Here is a 23,983-nt window from a genome sequence, read left to right on the forward strand (position 1 = left end):
ATAAAATAAAATTAAAATAAATAAATAAATAAATAAATGAGAGCTCCCCTTTAATTATGTAACCCAGTGGCTACAATATAATAAGAGAGATGGTAACAAAGAGAGATGGTAAAGTCCTGTTCAAATCAACTACACCCAAGATCAACTGACAGAGTCAGTGGTCTATAAGTTTGCATTAATTTAGGAAAAACTGGTCAATAGTGTCTAGAGCTCTTTATTGCCACTTATTTCCTTCGGATCCTATCTCATATTAGTAATTATCCCAATAGTAATACCTAGTTTTTTTTTTTTAAAAAAACTATAAGTGTCCAGTATTTCTAAAATCAAGATATTTGACATGAAGATTAAGACTTCAGATTACACAGGATGAATAAGCTCCAGAGAACACACTATCTTCCTGGAATTTGATTTGGGTCTCAAGTCTTCCAATTCACGGACAAGCTATCTTTCTCTACTTATTTACATCTTAATTTTTCTTGGATATGTTTTGTAGTTTTCTGTGAATGGGTCTTTCACTAGATTTAATTCTTGATATTTTATTTTTTTTCTTAATCTCACGAGGGTTATTTTTTATTCTATTTTCCAGTCATTGGCAGTATTTAGAAATGCATTAAATTTTTGTACAATGAATGACCTTGTCATCCTGTAATTTTGTTACTTCACTTATTAGTTTGGGTATAGTTTTTTTAACTTTTATTTTGTTGTTTCTGTAGCAATGCTTTTGACGCAACTTAATTTCTCTTTGTGAACAATGCTGCATTATGATTTTTTGGCAGTTTTATTATGCTCATATGCCTCCCTGTTTATCCCCTTTTAAAACTCTTACAGAAAAATGCCTTTGAAACTCTGGAATAATTTTTACTACTAAAAACTTCCTGTTGATTTTATGCCTTTAGCATCTCAAAATCTGCCAATATTTTAAAAATCTTCTCCACCATCACCAATATCAGCACCCCTAGTTCAAGGAACCACCCCCTCCCAACTGGATGTCTGTATTAGCCTCAGGCTAGTTTCCTGCATTCATTCTTAATCTCTTTCAAATTCAGTTTCTACAGTGTAGCTATAAGGATTATCTATGATGATTTTACATAAATGTTATAATTACACATTATTATGTATCAGTCCATACACACAAACTTGGGTCACCCCTTGCTCAGAACTCTTCAATTGGCTTCCCTAGGCTCAAAAAATAAATCAAAACATCTACAAGGCCTTTTATGAAGCAGCTCTTGCCTCTTTCCTGTCATCACTTCTTGTCACTCCCAACACACCCTCGTTATGCCCTCTGTAGTGAGCGCACCGTGCTCTCTGCTGTCTCAAATCCTTTGCACATGTTTCCATGCCTAGAATTCTCTTTCCCTCCATCCTCACCTAGTTAACTTGTACACACACCTTGTAGATCTCAGCTTTAACAGCACTTTCTCGGGGACATTGTGTTGACACCCAGTCCTTCCTCCTCACCCCCAAATCTAAATGAGCTCCGTGCACTTTTCCTCTAGAACACTTATCACAGCATCACAGTTTTACTGTATACTTAATTAAACAGGATTATTTAAGGGCTGTCTCTTCCCCCAGATTATAAGATCCATGACAAGAGAAACCTTCCCTATTATACTCACTGTTACCGTTCCAGTGTTATCACACAGCACACACTGACATAAAGGTGCTCAGTAAGTACTAGCTGGGTGGAATGCTGGATCCACTAATATTCTTATCTGTCATAGGATCATATAAAACCGTTGTAACAGTTATAGATTTACTGAAGATACAACTCCACTACCTAGTAGGGCTCATGTTAAAAATAACATAAACACGACATTTAATAAATAGTTATATAGGAAAATACTTTGGCAGTTCCTCAAAAAGTTAAGCACAGTTACCATAGACCCAGAAATTCTACTACTAGGTGTATACCTAAGCAAACGGAAAACATACACTCACACAAAACTTGTACATGAATGTTCACTGAAACGTTATTCATAATAGCCAAAGGGTAGAAACAACCCACATGTCTATCAACTGATGAATGGATAACAAAATGTGGTATAGCCATTAAATGGAATGCTATTCTGCCATAAAAATAATTTAAGTGTGGATACAATGACATGAATGAATCTTGGAGATATGCTAAGTGAAAGAACCCAGACACAAAGGGCCACATATTGTATGATCCCATGTACATAAGATGCCAAGAACAGACAAATCCATGGAGACAAAAGGTAGGTTAGTGATTGCAAGGGATTCAAGGAAGAAAGAAAGACTGACTGTTTACATGTATAGGGTTTCTTTTTGGATTAATGAAAATGTTCTAGAATTAAGGTTGTGGTGATCGGTGCATAACCTTGTGAATGCACTAAACACCACTGCACTGTATCCTTCAACATGGTGAATTATATGGTATGTGAACTATAACTGAATTAAAAAATAGCTACAGAAAAAGATGCCAATGAACTATTTTAACATTTGCTTAAAATAGACATCTCAGTTTTATAAGTGACTAAACCAATTTTCAGTGCAAGCAGTTAGAAATGGTTATGTAACCCTCAGAGGCACTAACACAAACTGTTCTCTGGTATCAGCTCAGGGCCACTCCTTCCAGCTCTGTAATTTAATCTAGCCCTCCTCAACATGCTGTGACTTTACAGATGTTTGTTAGTTCACATGTAAAAATAGCCCTGATCCACTTTGTTGGGTGCCATTTAACACATGGGAAGTGTCACAACAGGCTTCTCAGATCCAACAGATTATGCCAGAGAGTCTTCACTCAATAACGGATAGTGGAAGCCAGTGGCACTTACATGGAAAACCGCCTCCAAATCTGCTGCACTTCTGCCGTCCTCCTTCAAATCTGCTTGACGCCTCCATCTTCTGTACGTGCTCATTTTCCCTCAACCTTGCTCTGATCAGTTTTCTCTCCACGTTCAAACTTATTTACCTCCTTTCTCCAACTGACCTTTTGCGAATCTTTGTCTCCAGCCAAACAGTGCATTCTCCTCTCCACCCAAATGTTCTCTCTCAATTCATTATTGGAGAAATACTTAGAAAAATGTGGCATACTGCCCAAATGTACATATCTAAGAAACTTTTAAATACATATTCAATGTTTTCTACCAAATGACAAAATCAATACATGTTTCCAGCAAGACAGGTATGTATACAAGGTAAAAGCTGACATTCCTCTTCTCAAGGCCAGTTTCTCACAGTAAGGAGTACTAACTGATGAATCCTCGCACACCTTTCTCTAGACAAACATGGACATTCTTGTTTTTTCTTTCCCTTTTAAAATTTCTCTGCCACTTGGTTTTCCACTCAACATGCCATAAATACTTTAATGAAAAGCAGAGATATTTAACTCATTTTTGGAAAATACTCCATGGCACAGATGTGTCAATTACAACGGGTTGGATAATTAGGTGGACACACAAGACTTAACAGGATGTATTCACAGAAGACTTTACTCAAGGCAAAGGATATGGTACAGCAGGAAAATGAAAGCCCAGAAAAGCATCAGAGGCCTGAGAGACTGACAGGCATGGCTCCCCAGGATCCCTTCTCTTTCACCCTCAACATGGGTTTTGAAGCTCCATGGTATGTATGTGAAATCTGAATTTCAGGAAAGCCCAGGCAAAAGTTTCCAGTGGGGTCTTTTCTACCCTCTAGTTGACTACCCAAGGCAAACTGTGTAGCCAGTAAAACTAGTTAAGCCATCAATCTCTATATATGCTTAAACTGAGTAGAGAAGCTAGTCTTGGGTGGCTACAAGGGAGTTTCAAACCTTAAACAGCACATTATAAATCACCAGCTAGTCCGTCTCATCCTTGTCTTAGGCAGTGTTCAGCATCACACTTCCAGGTGTCCTAGAGATAGGCACAGAGCTGTCCTTGCCTTGTGTGAGACAACTCAATTTTCCACAACAGCTGCATCATAAAGCATTCAACTATTCTCCCCCTGGTGCAAATTCTGACTTCTATTTTTTTCTACTACCACAGCAATGAAATATATTCACATGATTGTACCCTATAAGAGAGAATGCCCCAGAGAACATTGCTGACTCCGGGGCATTTGAGTTTGTAATTTTATCAGATACAACCAGATACCTAAGAATCTACAGCACTCCATACTTTTACGAGCAATGTATAAATTTCCACTGACTATAAACTGAGACAAGCACAAACTTATCCATTCCTTGAATTTTGTCAGTCTGATGAGTATCTGATATTTATTCTGAAGGCTGTAGTGGTCTGGATTAATGAAAGTATAAATTACCTTTACATCCCTACACTGGGTTGGAATCCTAACTAAATAGAGTAACGCTTCTTTGAAAATATTACAGAACCTTGCTGTTCAATACTTGCTGCATGGGCCTGCTGCATCTGCAGTGCTGGTAGGCTCCTTAGAAATGAGGACGTACTTCTACCCCATCCCCCACTTATTGCGTTCTTGAAATACAAAACCAGAATACAGAAATGAAGAAAGGAAATACACAAACTCGAGGCTAGTGTCATCTTGGAATATAGATGAGTATACTCTGATAAAGTTAAAAATCAGCTCACAACATAAAAAAAAGTTTCCATACAAATCAAGACTTGAACACTGGCCAAGGAAACAAGTCAATCCTATAATTCATTGTTATCTTTTAGAACTGGTTCTTAAACACCCAGTCCTTAGAACAATGAAAATAAACACCGCCACATGTATTATGCTGGTGACTGAATTAGCAATCTAGGTATTTTTAAATCATCAACCTCCTCTGACCCGGCACTAACCTAAGTTTAGAGAAAGCAAGAAACAATGCCCAGCCTGTGATGAGCATTTAGGGTTGTTGGGCCAAAAGTAACAGAGATGCTATTCTGATTCTACAGGTTTTTTTTTTTTTTTAATGTATTCATTTCAGTAGAGAATTAGGTAAACCTCACACTACACAGCCAAGGCCAATGTAATTTTGTACATTTAGAATGTGTTCAAGAAACCAGTCACAATGTAACTGGATTAGATTTCAACAAGGAGGTGACTGTGTTCCTCCCTACCTTCATTTAGGAAGATGACATTCCTCCAATATATGGAAAGCGTTAAGAGCCTAGCAGAGATGATTAAAGAAGCCTGCTGAAGGGGAGTAGGAATAAGTTACGACAGGATTGTCAGAATGGCTGGTGGTATGGTGCTTTGACAGCTCACTGTTTTAAATGCAAAACTCCTCCACCAGTTCCAACCAAACACACCTGCTATAGTTTTCTAACAGCTTAATTAGTCTGACAGTCCCGCCATGGGAAAGCTCAGACTAAACAATTACCTCAAATGTAACTTGTTTTTATTTAGCAGGATACAAGGTAACAGCTTTGTTGTAATAGGTTTCTTTTTTGAAATGAAAACATTCTGTTAGAGAACATTCCGGATTCCTCAAAGGCCCTGGAGGAAGTGGCCAGTTTCTCAGGACCCAACCAAATAATGCACAGGTGCAGGTGCTGACTTACACTCTAACATCAGCTTCTCTGAGAGAAGCACGCCTCCCACCCACCACCCCAATCAGAATGGTCTACCACTGGGGCCACTGCCGAAAGTGTCACCGGGGTGCCCTCCCTGGGCAATAATATCATTTTTTTTTTTTTTGGAGATGGAGTCTCGCTTTGTCACCCAGGTTGGAGTGCAGTGGCACAATCTCGGCTCACTGTAACCTCCACCTCTCAGGTTCAAGCAATTCTCCTGCCTCAGCCTCCTGAGTAGCTGGGATTACAGGTGTGCGCCACCACACCTGGCTAATTTTTGTATTTTTAGTAGAGATGGGGTTTCGCCATGTTGGTCAGGCTGGTCTTGAACTCCTGACCTTGTGATCTGCCTGCCTTGGCCTCCCAAAGTGCTGGGATTACAGGCATCAGCCACCGCACCCAGCCTATCATTTCTTAAGTGGGTAACAAGAGGCAAGTCATCCAAAAAGACAATGACACTACTGTTGTCATAGAGGAATAGTAAAACCACAGAAAATGTAGTGTGCTCCAATTCCTCTGAGTCAGCATTTAAGAGGAATTTTAGGTCATCAAGGACTGTAGTACAGCTGAGACTACGGCTTTGACTGGGGCAAAGAAGGAAAGCCAATATGCCAACATTAAAACATTATTTTATTCACTATATAGACTCTTACTTCCAAAGACAACTTTAAGGCAAAAGCCTCAGTGTGGCATAAACTGACACGGCACAGGAAGAGTCTCTTGTATAAGCTTGCCTATAAAGGTTACATTAAACCACCAGGGGCTTGGCTGAACCATTAGTGTCCACTGACACAAAAGACAATGGAAACTTCCTGGATTCCTCTTTCAACCATGTAATACATATAATAATACATATATTGATGTCAAATTGGTTGATACTACTTCTATCAACTCATTTATACAACCTTTAAATGAGTTGTCCTAAAAGTACGACCCCCTCGCCAGCAGTGTCACTGAGAGTTTAAAATTGAAACTCTGGGGCCCCACTCCAGGCCTACAGAAACTCTAGGCGTGAGTCCCAGCAATCTGTGTTTTAACAAATGCTCCAGGGGATTCTGATGCCAAATTTGAGAACCAATGGCTTATGAAAAATCAATATAAGTGGCACGATGTGATTGGAGCACAAAGACCAGCAATACCCTATTCTCGAAATGCTTTCCCTTTTTCATGCCCACAGTCATGAGTCCCTCACTTTTTCCTCTGCTTAATTGAGAAATTCCTTGAAAGAAAAATCTCCCTCCACTGCCTCACCCATCAGTCATTCCACAACTCCTTGCTATCTGGCTTCGGTTTTCAGAGCTCCACGACTACTCTCTAGTTAAGAAAAATGAACAACGGCTACTTCTTTTAAATGCTGGATTTAGCGGGTGTCTCAGTCCTGGTCTTTTGATTTGGCAGCACTTGGTATTTGACTGGGTTTCTCTCCATTGCCAGGTCCAGTTGAATCTATCCACTGTGTGCTTTCCTTTGTCTTCTACTTGACACAGCCTGTCCCCCTCCTTAGTAAGAAAATCAATCTCTCTGTGCCTCTCCCTGCCACCTCTCCATACAGCTGTCAAATTCTTTCAAAAGCACAAGTGGAAGCCTATCCATACTTTTCAGAATTCCATCCAAGTTCCTCACCCTGGTTTTCAAAAGACTCCGAAAAATGACCCTAACTTGCCTCCCTGTCCCTGTCCCTCATTGTTTCATGACGTGGATTCTATGCCCTGGCCAAAACAGACTATTTGCTATTTCCAGAGTACATCTCATGTCTTCCCACTTCCACAGTAATGCTCATATTAGTCCTTTCATCCTGCATCACTCACAGTTACTACCCTGATATCTGCTTACCAAAGTTCCACTCTTACTTCATGAACCCCTCAAATGGCATTTTGGAATCCCTACATCTCTCATTTGGCCCTTAATTTTTTTTTTTTTTTTACCTTGAATTATATCAGTCTGCATCTTATCTTCCCTGCAAGATTATAATTTCCTGTAGGACAAGTACGATTTCTCTTTGCATTTTCTACACAGGGTCCTACACAAGAAAGATGTTCAATAAAGACTTTCTGAAGTAAAATAACAAATGTTCTAACTTTGAATCACACCCATTTTTCCCAGAAAATATGTTAATATAACTTATTTGGGTTTGGCAAAAACAGGAGAGAAAAATTCCCATGAAAGCAGACTACCTGGTTTAAATTTAAAAATAAAAGACAATGTGAGTGGAGTATGCACATACACGAATAAAGCACAGAGCAAAGTCATAAAGCCAACCATAAAATCAGTCCTCTCACTTTAACCATCTTCCCAAATTTCCTCAATGGGTTTTGCTCCTTTGTGTGCAAAAAAAAAAAAAAAAAAGTGAAAGACAACCTGGAGCTGTCTTTCCCCACAAATATCTCCTCTCCATCCAGAGCTACTGCTGAAGACATCTAACCAGTTCAATGGTTAGATCTTAGTATTTGCATAATACTCAGATCTTTGTGACAATCTGAAAATATTATAAAGCTTATAGATGTCTGAAATTACTTAGGCCATAAATATGCTTAATTTTAAGTCCCTAGGATCACTGAAACACTACTTTCTAAAAACCGTTTATAGGTAAGCCAACATACACGTGGCAGAGTATATGTTCAGGTCTACTGAACAGAGCAGATGTGGGGGTACCTCCAGAGAGACAAAAAGGGAGCAACACTCTCTTTTTCAGCAGGCAAGAAAGGTGTTGCTATTTTAAGTCCCTTAGCATAATACATCTCTTTGAACAGCACTGAAATGAATTCAACCAGATGAACTCCGCCTTGTTGTTAGTAGGTCATTTCATGCTTAACAACCTGCAACACATTCAATCCACATCAACTCAACACCTTTTTCACAAAGGACTTTAAAGCTGAAATGGTTTCCAGTGGGAGATAAGCAACTATGCGCCCTGCAGGGAAGTAGTCTTGTTAGTGGCTATCAGCTGTCACTCACTCAACTCCATTCAGAAAAGGCTGATTGATGTAGCTCTGGGGAAGGAAGATATAGGTGAATATGAGTCAATTTATTATTTTTAGTTATGTGTCTAGTTTAAAAGAATTTCATGTGACCTTTTCTAAATAATCAGAAAACTGCTTTATTACTTATTCTAATGCTTAGTATCATAATAAAATAGGGTACGATATTAAACAATTTAGCCTTCATTTAACTGTAGCATCAAACCAGTTGATCAATGGGCTGCTAAGGATCGCAGCTCTATCTCCCACACATTCTCATATGCAGAATGTACACAGACCATTGTCCAGGGAATACACCTGGGGTTTTAAAAAGCAAATTTACTCATTAGGAAGCATTTACAAATTTTCCCAAATACCTTAGTTTGCACCTGAACTCCATCCTTTCCTAGGCCTCCATGTTGTGATTTTAGAAGAAGTTGTCATTCCACTTGAAATATTGACAAGCTAGCCATCATGGCATTTCATAAAAAACGACAGCATATTTTTACCAGTTAAAATAAAAACTAGCTCAATCACCACAATAAATTCATATGGGGATTGGCTTCAATGTGCATATTAGAAAAACAATTATAAATTTGTAATTTATAAATTTCCGCAAAGATATATTTGGCAGAACAACTCATCTCAGAGAAAACAATGAGAGATGGCCTCTTGTGTGTGTAGACACATGGAGGAGGCTGTGCCAAAATCTGAGTTCAAATACTGAGGGAAGAGATCAGAGGAAACGAAAGTAAGGTTAGATACAAGGAAAATGAGCGCATTCTGAACAGGGCAGTGCTTTGAGTAATGAAAGGGATCAGTAGACAAAGTATTGTGTTGACAGAAGGTGAAGCAAGGGTTAAATGATAATATAATGACTTTGACAGAGAAGATAAAAAAGTGGCAAGAACTTCTGCCATATTTGGATTTTATCAGTGACTGTGAAAGTCTGGGACACAGTGTTATGAAGATACTGCTTTTCATCTTATTCGCACTCCAGATAATGAATTTTCAGGAAGGCTTCTTTTCATTTCCAGTCTTTCTTCTTCCTTTATTATGTATACTCAAGTATTTATCTGGAGAGTGGTTCATTCACTCGTTCATTTAACATGCACATAGAGAGCACCTATTAAGACAGGATCCTGGTCTGGGAGCTATTGGGAACACAAAGCTGAATAAGAGTTGGACCTTCCCTCTGTAGCGTTCCTATCTAGTATGCACAAACCATCACACAACAAAAACACTGGAGCAAAGAGAAGCAGCCACAGTGCTCTGGGTGGAGTGGACCATAAAACTCATCAAGACTCACTCACATCCCTGGACTTCTGAGCGTCTACCTACTCTGTCTTCCCTCTGCAGCTAGGTTGTTGGAAAACAATACACAATTTTATATTCATCAGATCACTGAATCATCAACCAAACCAGCTTATATATCTCTGGGGCAAGGCTTGTTTCCAGAAGTGGTGTTGACAACTTTTAGGTTCTGAGTTAGGTCTCAGCTCCATAATTTGATCCCTGATTGAATTAACTTATCAGTGAAAATAGGGCATCCAATCAGCACCAGTTTTCAGTTAAATGGTTGAAAATGTTGGAAATAAAAAGACAAGTTTATATTTCTGAAGTTGCTAAGGAATGAGAGTGTTACCCTCTGATGCCTCACATAAGGAGAGAAAATATTCATTTCTCTGTGAATATAAAAGGGTTAACATTTGATTGAGAAAAAAATGTCTCTTACACATTATGTGGACTTGATAAACACTGACAAAATGAAAATGAGTTGGATGCTTCAGATGTCCATCAAAAATTAATTACCTGTCAAAAATACTCCTCCCTCCCCACTCCTATACACCCACTTCTGCCTCAATTCAGAAAAGCAAATTGAATTTCATTCTGGCCTAATAACAGATGGCTTTCATGTTAAGCAATCTGAATTATTTGACAGCAAACAGTATCCTACTCGAACATTTTTGTTATCTCCTATCAACCGCCAAACCAAGAAGACCAATACTCAAAGGCAGCAAAGGGGAAAACAAAAATATACTATTCTCTTAGGAAACAAATTCAACTACCAACATAAAAGCCATAATTTCTTGGATATGGGACTTATAAGATCTGAAAGAAAGTACAGTCCCCCCTCAATATCCATGAGGGATTAGTTCCAGGACTTCCCATGGATACAAAAATCCATGGATGCTCAAGTCCCTTAAATAAACTGGTGCAGTATTTGCATATAACCTATGCATGTCCTTTCATATACTTTAAATCATCTCTACATTACTTATAAGACCTAATACAATTTAAATAGTAAATATGTAAATAGCTATGTAAATAGTTGTTATACTATATTTTTAAACTTGTATTTTTTTTTTATTGTTGCATTGTTTTTCTTTTTTTTAAGATAGAGTCTCTCTCTGTCACCCAGGCTGGAGTGCAGTGGCGCGGTCTTGGCTCACTGCAACCTCCGCCTCCTGGGTTCGAGCGATTCTCCTACCTCAGCCTCCTGAATAGCTGGGATTACAGGCGCCTGCCACCACGCCCAACTAATTTTTGTATTTTTAGTAGAGATGGGGTTTTGCCATGTTGGTCAGGCTGGGCTTGAACTCCTGACCTCTGGCGATCCACCCGCCTCAGCCTTCCAAAGAGCTGGAATTACAGGCATGAGCCGCCCCGCCTGGCCTCGTTTTTTCTATTTTTGATCTTCAATTGGTTGAATCTTAGGATGAGAAACCTACAGATATGGAGTGTATTCTGTTGACTGAAATGGCTTTTATAGCTAAGCCCTAATATTTCATTTTTGAATTGAGTTTTATATATATTTATTATAGAAGCTTTTCCTCTCACTTGCCTATTCTCATATTTAGCCATAGGGCCAATCCTGTTAATCTATGAAGGGGACTCATGAACCAAGATGGATAGTCAAGAAATAAAATTTTATCTGAATGGTAGGCAAGGAATTTTTTTTTTGGAGGTAAGTACGTACCCAGAAGGGTGGAGCACCTGTGAGGTAGCCCAAAATCATCATAGCTATGGTGACCACACCTCTACTGTACTATGTCAACTTCTTGAGCCAAGGCTTGAAAATCAATAATTGCCAGTCACTGAACATAGGAGCCCTCTGCTACAAGATACATTATGGGTTGGAAAAGCATTTATGTACTTCTGTTTCAAAAGCTGTTACTGAATATTCTGAGCAATACGGCAACAAATGCAAAAACTGCATATTGCCAAAAATACCAGGCTTGAAACGTCTGGATTTTTTCCCTTTCAGTTCCTGTGTTTGTCCCTTCACAACTAAACTCCTGGAGTAGCTCTGTCCCAGGCTTCTAACAGTCCCTTACTCCTGTTCATTCTGCCTTCCATCTTTAACCCACATGTTCGGCCTGTCTCGTTTTGGCTCATAAACCTTCAACAGCGACTCAATATCCACAAGAAATGTTGGAATCCCCTTGGCTTAGCCTTCAAGACCCTATACAATTCAACCTCAGCCTACCTTTTAAATCATGATTTTGTTTCCTTCTGATGTGAATCTCCTTTCTGCGCCTGGCAGTCTAACAATGGTTCAGCAAAGCAGTCCTACAGTCTTATTTTCCTGAAAAACCCCTCTTCCTCCTTTCCCACCTCAACCCACACATAAAAATATCTTCTCCATTCCTCTCTGTTCATCCAATGTCCTCCTAAAATTCAAGGTCTAGCTCAAGATACACCACAGTTTTCTCTCCTTACCAATTTTTATAGCACTTGACATAGAAACTATGATTTGCCACAAAAATCCGAAGATAATTAAGATCATGTAGTCCAAATCCTTCATCTTCCACACAGATCATCTCTTTGTACTTTTACATGTTTTTACATGTACCTATTTCAACAAGTATGTTATAAGCTCTTCATAAGTTGTAAGTTGAAGTTCCCATCTTATACTTTCTTAGATGTTCCATAATAAAATAATCTCAGTAAACATTTTGCAAATTTATTAATTAGTAAATATATCATCCTTAAATGTATTAAAAATTGGCATATAATGCCTATTGTGGGAGGTGGTGAAAAAGAAGCAGGGAATTTTGACAGGACTCCATAGAAATATCAGCAGTATAAAAATAGTCTTCCTAAATACCAGATAATGTTGGCACACATCACTTATCCTCACCACATCAGAGAACTTCAGAGATGAGATTCTCAGATGGGGCAAATTCATTCAGAGATGAGCTAAGATGTCTGTTTCTCACATTCCTGGGCATTAAAAAAAAAAAAAATCTTAGAGCATGATGGCGAATTTGCTTGTATTGAAGATCATTTTGCTTTTGGCTGTATCAAAATGAGCCCCATCCAAAAAGAGCTGTGCCAAAATGCCACGCACTGTACAGAAGCAGGCCTGGTTGTATTTATTTCTGGAGTGTCTGTCATCTGCATGTATAACTCAGTGTTTCCAAAATGCTTTTCACTCAAGTGACATCACATGTGATTATTTTCTATACATCTTTTCTAGAATAACATCTGTAGATTACAAACAAAATAAATTTATAATATTTAACACTGTCAAAACAACTGCATACTTTATGGACTGTATTTGAGAGACTATTGCTATGAAGCACTTAAATATATTTAAAATGTTGGCTTTCAAAAGTATTATCACTATAAATCACTTTAAAGTGAGTTTAAGTGTCATCCTAACAAATGCCACAAACCAAAAATCAATCTACCCCGAAACAAAAACTTGAGATGCACACTATTTGCAATTGAATTATATGTAATTGAAGTGTTTGTATATACTACAAGTAGGTTTGACAAATATGAGAAAAAAGCATGTAAAATTCCTACCTTGCGTTTGTTTCTTGTTCACCGCATTATCAGCTTTATGTCGTTTCTAAAGTTTAAAAGCAAAAAGAACAACTGTGAAAATGTGAATGAGATTACTAAAACAAGAGAGCACTCATACCAAAAAAGATTTAGCTTATGTTTCTCAAGGTTTTTATAATTTCTCATTCATGTCAATGTTAAAGTATACATTGATGGGGGAGTGGTGATGGGAAGAATTAGAGCACACCTAGGAATTTTAAAACTGAAAGAACAATTCCCAGTATCTCCATAGAGTGCTCCTCTTCTGAGAGCGTAAGTTTGTGGTCCTCACAAGGATCTTACCTCGGCACATAGGTAGGATTAAAATTTTAATGTACTAGAAAAGTATGAAAGGTTGATTTAGTATTTTGCTTTAATAACTCACTTTAGAAAGGAGATTGCCTGAGAGAATTATCTATAATAACTACCGTTTAATAATAGTATTGAAATATTTTCAGCTTATGAAATTCGTTACCAAATTAAGCTGAGCACATCCTCTATAATTTAATGATATGCTGATGTCTGCCAATGACTTGAACCAACGATGTCTACCACTGGCATACAGTCTCTCCTGTTCAATGCTCCCCAGCATTCCCTCCTCCCACCACTTGCAACCGAAAGCCATTGAATTACATAATCTTATCATATCTTCCTTCCTCCCAAGAGCACCTACAAAATTACACAATAAGCAAGTGAGTTAGTCTAAGTCTAGGTAGGTTTGAAGAGTTGCATAAGCCAAGGTTTTATAGCAGTGGGTAAGAAGAAGAAACAGAAGGTCAGAGGAAAGGTGAGAATCTGAGTGCCCAGGAAAGCTGTTTTCTCTCCGGTTTACCTAGAGGTTTTCCATGGCTTCCATCTAAATTTACAGCATCGAGGGTAACTCATCAGACTCCATTAACACTGCAGAAGAACGGTGAGTGTAACTAACTCTGTTCGCTCAAAGATCGTATCATACAAAGCCTGAAGTTGAATATAGTTATGCGTACCTGACTATAATATGGGTTGGAACAAATGTAAAACAAATGAGTTCCTAAGTTTTCCATTTGAGAAAAAATACAGTTTTCAGAATCACAGTGCGCATATGAAAACACTGCAAGAGAAAAATCTAGAAGTGCGGATTAGCACTCCAGGACATGGCAACACCCAAGAGGAATAGATAAGAGCTGGCAGCATACACTCAGTATGTGGAAACAATCAGCTACTGAACTGCACAAAATGCAAACAAAACATTCAAAATGCCTCTGCGAAAGAATTGTTGAGAATGATTCTTCCCACACAGACATGCAGGAACACAATTAGAACTCCTTTTCAGTATAAAATACTCACTAATAAAAGTGTATTAATGTAGACTTTCAATAGGCATATTATTGCTTCCAAAAGCAAGCACAGTTTGCCAAAAAAGATTCTTAAATGTTTAAAGTTCTGTTAAATTTGTAGCATCAGTAGAGATTTTGTAGTTACAGAACTTTGAAAATATTCTTTTTGCTTGTTAGTAGAGATTATAAGAAAATTAGAAAGTGATCCAAAACAAATTTTCATCAAAAATAACAGTCCAAGGTAAATTTAGATATTCAAAGGAGGCACAAATGTTTTCAAAATACGAGACAATGGTTAGATTTCCAACTAAAGGAGATAAATAAAAGCTAATTAATGAAACATTCCACTTCAAAGAGGAAATTTAATCTTAGTGAAACCCAAGGCGATCTTAAACATCACTTTCCATCTACAGCGAACTCTTGCACAAGAGCATCTCTTTCCTCTGTCTTCCCATCACAGAATTAGGTTACTTGTCATGAAACAAGTGTGTTGAATATATTAAGAATCTATCTCAATAGGCAGATTTTAATCCCATGCCTACAAAAAGAAAGCATCTAACTTTTGTGTCTTGATAAGATTATTCCTTCTAAAACTAATAGTTCATAAAAAATTAAGCTAGTCTCTGAGTTCAAATACCTCAACTGTGTCATAATCCAAATTCATTTACTATCACTGAGGGCTAATGAATTATTTAATATCATCAGTATTAGATTGACAGCACATGAATAAACTGTATTGTATAAACAGTGTTATGAACTTCAGGATACATAGTATGCAATGCTGACCACTCCCTCCTTCTGGAAACTCTTCCCTCCCTAGGTATTTCTTATCACATCATTGCCAGGTTTGCCATCTGCACCTTGACCCTTGTCTCCTCTGCCTACTTGCTATTCAGCAATGGTATTGCTCAAGGCTTACTCCCTGGCCCTCCTCACTTCTAACTCCATATTCTCTTCTTACAACTCTTTCATACCTGCAGTTTCAATTATAACCAGTACATAAATATATACCAGTCAAAACTCTCATCTGAGCTCCACGATTATATCTGGTTGCCTCTTTAACATCTCTCTGGCAATCTCAAAGGCATCTCAAACTGTTCACAAGGCAACCAGGGACCTTAATCTCCAAGACCTGGTACTTGTCTCAGACATGGAAACACATGCCATCCATTTACTCAAACCAGGAAATTCATTCTAATACCCTTGTCTCCCTCTCATTCCTATCCAAGCCATTCTTTCACTCAATAAATATTTACTAAACACTGACTATGTGCCAGGCCTTGTTACTGTTGCCAAGACTACAGTAACAAGTGACAAAACCCCTTCCTTGCATGGAGCTTACATTCCAGTGGTTGTGGATAGCATAGGGTATGTAGCCATGTTAGATAGTGGTAAGTCTTGTCAGTTTTACTCTTAAAAATGTACTAAATTCATTTTCTTACTTTTCACCATGTCTACCATACCTGCTGAGTCTAATATATCTTTTTTTTTACACTAACAACTAGAATATTCTTGTCTGCACAAATGCTCTGTTTTCCTTGCAATCCATTTTCTACTGTTAAGCCAAAAGGATCTCTAGATGATAACACAGTTAACATTTATTCATCATTTATTATATACCAGGCACTATTCTAAAGACTTCATGTCCATCATTTAATTCTCATTAATAGCCTAGTGTGATTTTTTTTTTTTTTTTTTTTTTTGAGATGGAATCTCATTCCGTCGTCCAGGCTGGAGTGCCGTAGTGGGATCTCGGCTCATTGCAACCTCCGCCTCCAGGGTTCAAGCCATTCTCACCAGTCTGATTACTTGATTAATGTCGATCTCTTCTATTGGATATAAGCTCCATCACGGCTAGTTTTACTCACTAACATAGTCTCAGTATTTGGTTCCTACACATTGTAGACTTTGAATAACTGTTTTATAACGAATGGAGTCTCCTAGTATTTAAATTAACAAGTTTATAGCAAAGAGGGGACATTTTTAGTGGTAATATCAATTTAACAAATTTGATCTTTATCATAGGAACTAGCATTTAGCATAATACAGCTTTTTAGAAGAGAGTTCTCCATCAATTTTAGAGTATTTTCAAGTATGTGTGTTATTTGTTATTAACATATAAAAATAGAAAATCATAGTATGTTATCTAAAGCATCAAGAGTTAAAATGCACTGGGGGTGGATAAGTCTTCAGTACCTTACCTGCAGGCAATTCTTACTATATTTTAATCTATCTATCTACACACATATATATATATATTTTAAATTTTAAATCTATATGTAGAGAGAGATTTAAAAACATTATCTAATAGAATATAGGAAAGTTTACTAGATTGTAATCTCTGCTTTATTCACTGATGTATTAGTGGCAGCCATGACCAATCTTCACCAATATCCAGCTCTCCACTTCCATGGACCCTGAGATAACACCTTCTCTTTGCCATGCCACTAGTTCTAATATTGAGCTATAAAGAGATGCGTGCTCCATTTCTGGGCCAAAACATAGAAGAACTGAGATTCCATCCCCTCTCCCCACCCTTGCTACAATAACCACCAATATTCCACAAAGCAGAATCTTGATTCAGGCTGAATCCCTGATGCCCACCATCATGTGTCTTTGAGTAAGTGAAAAATAAACTTATATATTAAGCCACTGACATATGAGACATGATTACCAGCACAGCAAAAGTTTAACACATCCTCATACATATCCTAATGAATGCCTGGCAGCTCAAGAGTTCTTCAAATGTTCTTGCTGAATGGATGAATGAAAAGATGTATTCATTATTCTCACTGATAAAGACAGCTCTTTGTCCAACTATCTAAATTGTTATTTGATTTGTCCCCCATTTTAGAGAGTATTCTTTCAAACTTTCTATCACTTTACAGTTTGGCATAAACTTCTTGCTAAACTACTCTTACAATTTCTAGTCAATTTCTTAACAGTGATTTCATTGGAAAACTACTTCATATGATACTATCATCTCACAATACTATTATTACATTCTTTAGGACTGCATGATTAGCAACTTTCTAATAGTACCTGATTATTATATTATGCCAAAAAGAGTTCTGTTAAAAAAAAACTTCTTGGATACAATTTTATTTGCCATGTACTTTCAAAGATGGAGTACTAGAAACCATAGCTAGAGAGATTATAGCTTTGCCAGGGAACAAAACAAAGCAAAACAAGACAGGGAAGGCAGTTTTGAGTAGTGATTATAAGGCAGGAGTCTGGAGCCAAAATGCCTTGTTTGAATTCTGACAGCCCCAGTGTGACTTTGGACAAGCTACCGTACCCCTCCTGCCTCCTCTTATCTGTAAAATAGGGATAAGATCAATAACATCTTCAAGGGTTGTTATAAGATTTAGTAAATGTAAAGGACATAGAGGAAGTACAACCTAGAAGCACAATAAATGTTGGTGACTCTTCACAATCATGCAGAGCCAAGAGCACTGGATAGGACGGAATTCTGATTCTATCACTTTCTTAGACAAGTTACATGACCTCTCTAAGCCTCAGCTTCCTTACCTTTAAAATTGGGTTAACATCCAACTTTCAATGTTATTGAAAAAATTAAATGAGAAAAACATTTGTGAAACACTAGCATGATGCCTAGTAAATTAAAGGTACTCAATGATAATTAGGCTAAACAAAGAAAAGGGAAGTCCAAAAGGCAAAGAAAGTGACAAAAGTGTAGTAAAGACCAATCCCTGTGGACTGCCAAGTCCTACCACAATTTAAAGGTTGGCAAGTCTATGTGGAGCAATGCAGGTAGGAGTCTCTTACACTTCTCAGCTAGTGTCTCCATCAAGTATGTCATTTCCAATCAAGAGGACTACGCTGTTTTACACACATGCACAACATCTGTTTCTACTCTTAATTACTTGGATGATTTTAAAACTGATGATCTAAATGTTCAATTGACCCATTCCTAATATGGCAAATGCCATCTTAATGAGATCCCAATTTGATCCTCTATAGAAAAAGTGTTAATGTTTGTATAACTTTAAATTGGAGCGTTCTAAATTTCTCACCATTTCCTTTCTTTACCATCTTACTTTCCTAAGGATTAACAGATTGTCCTCTCAGACTGGCAAACAACTATTTTAGAATAAAATACCTAGGAATACAGCAAACTAGGGAGGTGAAAGATCTCTACAAGGAAAACTACAAACCACTGCTCAATGAAATCAGAGATGACAAAACTAATGGAAAACATTCCATGCTCCTGGATAGAAGAATCAATATTGTAAAAATAGCCATACAGCTCAAAGCAATTTACAGATTCAATGCTATTCCCATTAAACTACCATTCTCTACAGAATGTCAATGAATAGTTTAAAATTTAACTATTTAAAAATTCATATGGAACCAAAAAGAGAGCCCAAATAGCCAAGGCAATTCTAAGCAAAAAGAACAAAGCTGGAGGTATCAATTATGCTACCCAACTTCAAACTATACTACAGGGCTACAGTAACCAAAATAGCATGGTACCAGTAGGAGAACACACATAGACCAATGGAACAGAATAGAGAACCCAGAAATAAGACTGCACACCTACAACCATCTGATCTTCGACAAAGCTGACAAAAACAAGCAATGAGGAAAGGAGTCCCTATTTGATAAATGATGCTGGAATAACTGGTTAGCCATATGTAGAAGACTGAAACTACATCATATACAAAACTCATCTCAAGATGGATTAAAGACTTCAATGAAGGCTGGGCATGGTGGCTCACGCCTGTAATCCCAGCATTTTGGGAGGCCAAGGTGGGTGGATCACCTGAGGTCAGAAGTTCAAGACCAGCCTGGCCAACATGGCAAAACCCTGTCTCTACTAGGAAAAAAAAAAAAAAATTAGCCGGGAATGGTGGTGGGAGCCTGTAATCCCAGCTACTCGGGAGGCTGAGGTGGGAGAATCGCTTGAACCCAGGAGGCAGAGGTTGCAGTGAGCCAAGATTGCGCCACTGCACTCCAGCCTGGGCAACAGAGTGATAATCCATCTCAGAAACAAAAAAACAAACACAAAAAAAGACTTAAATATAAAACCCCAAACTATAAAAACCCTGGAAGAAAACCTAGGCACTACCATTCAGGACATAGGCATGGGCAAAGATTTCATGACAAAGATGCCAGAAGCAATTGCAACAAAAGCAAAAATTGACAAATTGGATCTAATTAAAGAGCTTTTGCACAGCAAAAAAGAAAAAAAACAAACAACAGAGTAAACAGACAACTTACAGAATGGGGGAAAACACTTGCAAACTATGCATCTGACAAAGGTCTAATATCCGGCATCTACAAGGAACTTAAATTTACAAGAAGAAAACAACCCCATTAAAAAGTGGGAAAAGGGCCGGGTGCAGTGGCTCACGCCTGTAATCCCAGCACTTTGGGAGGACGTGGCAGGTGGATTGCCTGAGGTCAGGAGTTTGAGACCAGCCTGACCAACATGAAGAAACCCTGTCAGTACTAATAATACAAAATTAGCTGGGCATGGTGGCGCATGCCTGTAATTCCAGCTACTCAGGAGGCTGAGGCAGGAGAATCGCTTGAACCTGGGAGGTGGAGGTTGCAGTGAGCCGAGATCGCACCATTGCACTCCAGCCTGGGTGATAAGAGCGAAACTCTGTCTCAAAAAAAAAAAAAAAAAAGGTGGGCAAAGGACATGAACGGACACTTTTCAAAGGAAGACATACATGCGGCCAGCAAACATTGAAAAAAAGCTCAACATCACCAATTATTAGAGGAATGCAAACCAAAACCACAATGAGATGCCATCTTATACCAGTCACAATGGCATTTATTAAAAAGTTAAAAAATAACAGATGCTGGCAAGGTTGTAGAGAAAAAGGAACATTTATACACTGTTGGTGGGAGTGTAAATTAGTTTTGACCATTGTGGAAGACAGTGTGGTGATTCCTCAAAGACCTAAAGACAAATACCATTTGACCCAGCAATCCCATTACTGGGTATATACCCAAAGGAATATAAATCATTCTATTATAAAGACATATGCATGTGTATGTTCATTTCAGCCCTATTCACAATAGCAAAGACATGAAATCAACCTAAATGCCCATCAATGATAGACTGGATAAACAAAACGCGGTACATATACACCATGGAATACTATGCAGCCATAAAAAAGAACAAGATCATGTCCTTTGCAGGGACATGAATGGAGCTGGATGGAGGCCATTATCCTTAGCAAACTAACACAGGAACAGAAAACCAAATACCGTGTGTTCTCACTTGTAAATGGGAGTAAATGATGAGAACACACGGACACAGAGGGGAACACCACATACTGAGGCCCGCTGGAGGGTGGAAGGTGGGAGGAGGGAGAGGATCAGGAAAAATAACTAAAAGTAACTAATAGATGCTCGGTTTAATGCCTGGGTGATGAAATAATCTGTACAATAAAACCCCATGACACACGTTTACCTATGTAATAACCCTGCACATGTACCCCTGAACTTAAAAGTCTCTCTTTCTCTCTCTCTCTATATATATGAAGTAGTTTAAAAGAATAGGAAAAAACCAAACCAAAACAAAACATTGGTTTCCTCAAGTAAGACAGTTAAAATAGATAAAACAGAAAAAAGGCCTGAATTTATTTGGTAGAGTTAGTTTTATAAAGGAGAAAGAGACTTCCCCTTTCTCTTATTATCACAGAATAAAAATAGCTAATTTGGTTACTATTACTTTCTTTTAAAAAAATGAGATAAAGGAAAAAGAAACTTAGAACTATTAAATAAGGTGAGAAGAAATCAAAGGCATTTAATAAAATGAAATTTATTATAATTATTTAAATTAAAAAATAGAAAATACCAAAAAATATCACTTAGATAATTTGGAGGGTTTTTCGTTTAATTGAAAATAATGTTCAAATGTACTTTTCTCCTCAAGCCAATTATTACAGTAAATTAATTTCTTTTATTTGCTAAACTATAAATGCAATAGAACACTGTAACAAACATTCAGCAATATTACAGAAAACAAAAATTAACTTCAGGGATAGGAACATATTCTAGACATTCTGAAGTTGAATGGATATTTTAAACAGCCCACGCCAAGAATTAAATAATTTAAGAAAAAACTAATATTTAAAACATATATAAATAACAAAGTCACATACAATTATGGAAAAATAGAATACTTACAATATCTTCTATTATCTCTTTGATAGCTGCCACAGCTAAAATAAATAAGAGAGGAACCAGTGTTGTATAACGACCTGTTGGTGACACATCAGGTATTTGCTATTTGGAAAAAAAAAAAAAGAGAAATCCAATGAGAACTAGAAAATTTATAATAGATTCAAGAAAACAGTCTTAGTGCCTTCTAAAATATGCCTCACTGATTTTACTATCTTGGCCGACTAATGCTGAGTGAGGTAATGTGTTCGTATCTAATAAGTACTGGAAAAGCATGTTAATTAGTTTCACAGTAAGCAGTTGTATATAGGACTACAACCTCCATTGGAAGACTGGTTACATAAGTTACAGTATATCTATTCACTAAAATATAACTATTAAAATGATATTTTAGAAACACAATGAATAACTGGGAAAATATCCACACATTGTTATATGAATACAGCAGGTAACAAAACAATAGGTATTCTATGATCCCCTTTTTGTAAACTAAGTCAATAAACGATGCTTGGGAGGAAAAAAAAAAAAAAAAAAAGACCAGAAGGATATATACCCACAATTTAAGAGTAGTTGTCTCTGATGGTAGAATAATGAGAGTTTTAAATTTTTTTCCTTGTGTTTTGTGGTGTTTTAAAAATTTTTTATTTTCAAGTTCAATGAAAATATTTTTTCAAATGTAAGCATATGTTCAATATGCTACTTTTTAATAAACTAAAACTTTTTCTGACTACAACTAATTTAAATACAAAGAGAAGCACAAGATTTAACTTCTTGCATTCTAAGGTTCAGAGTTGATACTTTTACTATGAAAATTAACATTTTAAGAAAACGTCCCATCCCCTTTACCACCCAAAATGAACAGTCCTTGCCACATCAAATTTATAGAACATCCAAAATAAGCTGATAAAAATGAATCAAAAGGCTGGAAAAGGTAGTGGATTCCAACACTGCTTGCAGCAGGAGCCAGAAATGTCCACCAAAACCAGCTTATCTCTCGGCATTTACATAAACCTCAGGGGATTGGTCACGGGCTTAACATTTATTAGTACCTGAACATTTGACAAGGTTTTATGACGTGACTTTACCTGCAGCAGTGCAATAAAGAGAAAAAATGAATTAGCAGCTCTTCTGAACTGAGAGTAGAGAAATCTTGGAAGGAATGTGATTATGTTGTATTTTGCAGTGCTAGAAAACAAAAATGAAAAGTAGCATAAAACTTCTCCATAATTAGCACCCACACTTACAAAGTTCTGTTACTACCATATAAAAATTTAGATAAGGAACATTTGCCGGCTGTTTCAAATTGGGAGAATATTGCAAAGGGTCATTAACCTAAATGAAAAAGAGTGAAAAGGTTAAATAAACAGTAAAGCGTGAATACCACAGATTTTTTTTTTTTTTTGCATAATCTTTTGTCCTATTTGGCCAATTATTCTGCTTAACATTACTAGAAGTAGCTTACAAAGAAGAGCAACTTTGGAGTTAAAGGGCTCTAGCCCTCCATAAGACAGAGTACAACGTGTGACTAGAAAATAAAATCTTCCAAAAAAACCCCCAAAATCAGCAATTTGAGCAATTTGACCAGACACTGTAAACAGAGATGCCTTTCCTGGATAATTTCAGGGAGATCTCTGGGGTTCTGTTTGAATTTTCTTCACTGCCACTCCAGGAACATGGCTAGAAATCCACACTAAACACACCAGATATGCCCACATCAGTAAGATATCACTACTTAGGTCTTAGAAACACCCAGATCTTCCTCTTGTTTATCAAATAGAAAGGAGATTAAAGCAGACACATGCCACATTACCCAAATTGAGAAATGTTCCTGTAGAATTTGAAGTTGTACATATTAAGTGGGCACTTCTCAAATCTAGTTAACTCTGCCACTGGAGAAAAACTTTATTAGCATTGAAGGTGCTTATGTGGTCCCAGAAGCCACATAAGTGGCCAGTGCTTACACAGATACTTTTTACATTATTGTTGGAATGAAAACACAACAGTGCAGTGAAGTAATCTGCACAGCCCTCCATTCCTCCACACCATACTAAACTTCACAACTATCAAAAACCAATACTTAAAGACTATATTACCAGAAGGAATTCTTGGTGCAGAATTGCAAAGACCTCTTCTAAAATGTTAAAACTTGCTAACCAAAACTAGTAATGCATCGCTCTATTAACAGGTTTAGGACAGAGGCATTTACACATAAGCAGCTTCCATTATTCAA

The 23,983-nt window shown here is 37.4% G+C and overlaps 1 protein-coding gene across 5 annotated transcripts in view; it reads right to left on the minus strand.

Moving 5' to 3' along the window:
* The window catches only part of ATP8A1 (ATPase phospholipid transporting 8A1), a 247,709-nt gene that overhangs the window by 193,481 nt on the left and 30,245 nt on the right, over positions 1–23,983 (minus strand). For 4 of the 5 annotated variants that reach the window (XM_019025804.4, XM_055384700.2, XM_019025805.4 and 1 more), the window contains exons 3-5: positions 22,839–22,938; positions 21,760–21,858; positions 13,256–13,301 (exon numbers count right to left, since the gene is read on the minus strand). In XM_019025804.4, the coding sequence (XP_018881349.2) occupies positions 13,256–13,301; positions 21,760–21,858; positions 22,839–22,938 (245 nt within the window). Of the gene's footprint in view, positions 1–13,255; positions 13,302–21,759; positions 21,859–22,838; positions 22,939–23,983 lie in introns of those variants that run through there. The other variant, XM_055384701.2, reaches the window with a different exon arrangement.

This window comes from Gorilla gorilla, chromosome 3 (assembly GCF_029281585.2).
Source record: "Gorilla gorilla gorilla isolate KB3781 chromosome 3, NHGRI_mGorGor1-v2.1_pri, whole genome shotgun sequence".
NCBI classification, from domain to species: domain Eukaryota; kingdom Metazoa; phylum Chordata; class Mammalia; order Primates; family Hominidae; genus Gorilla; species Gorilla gorilla.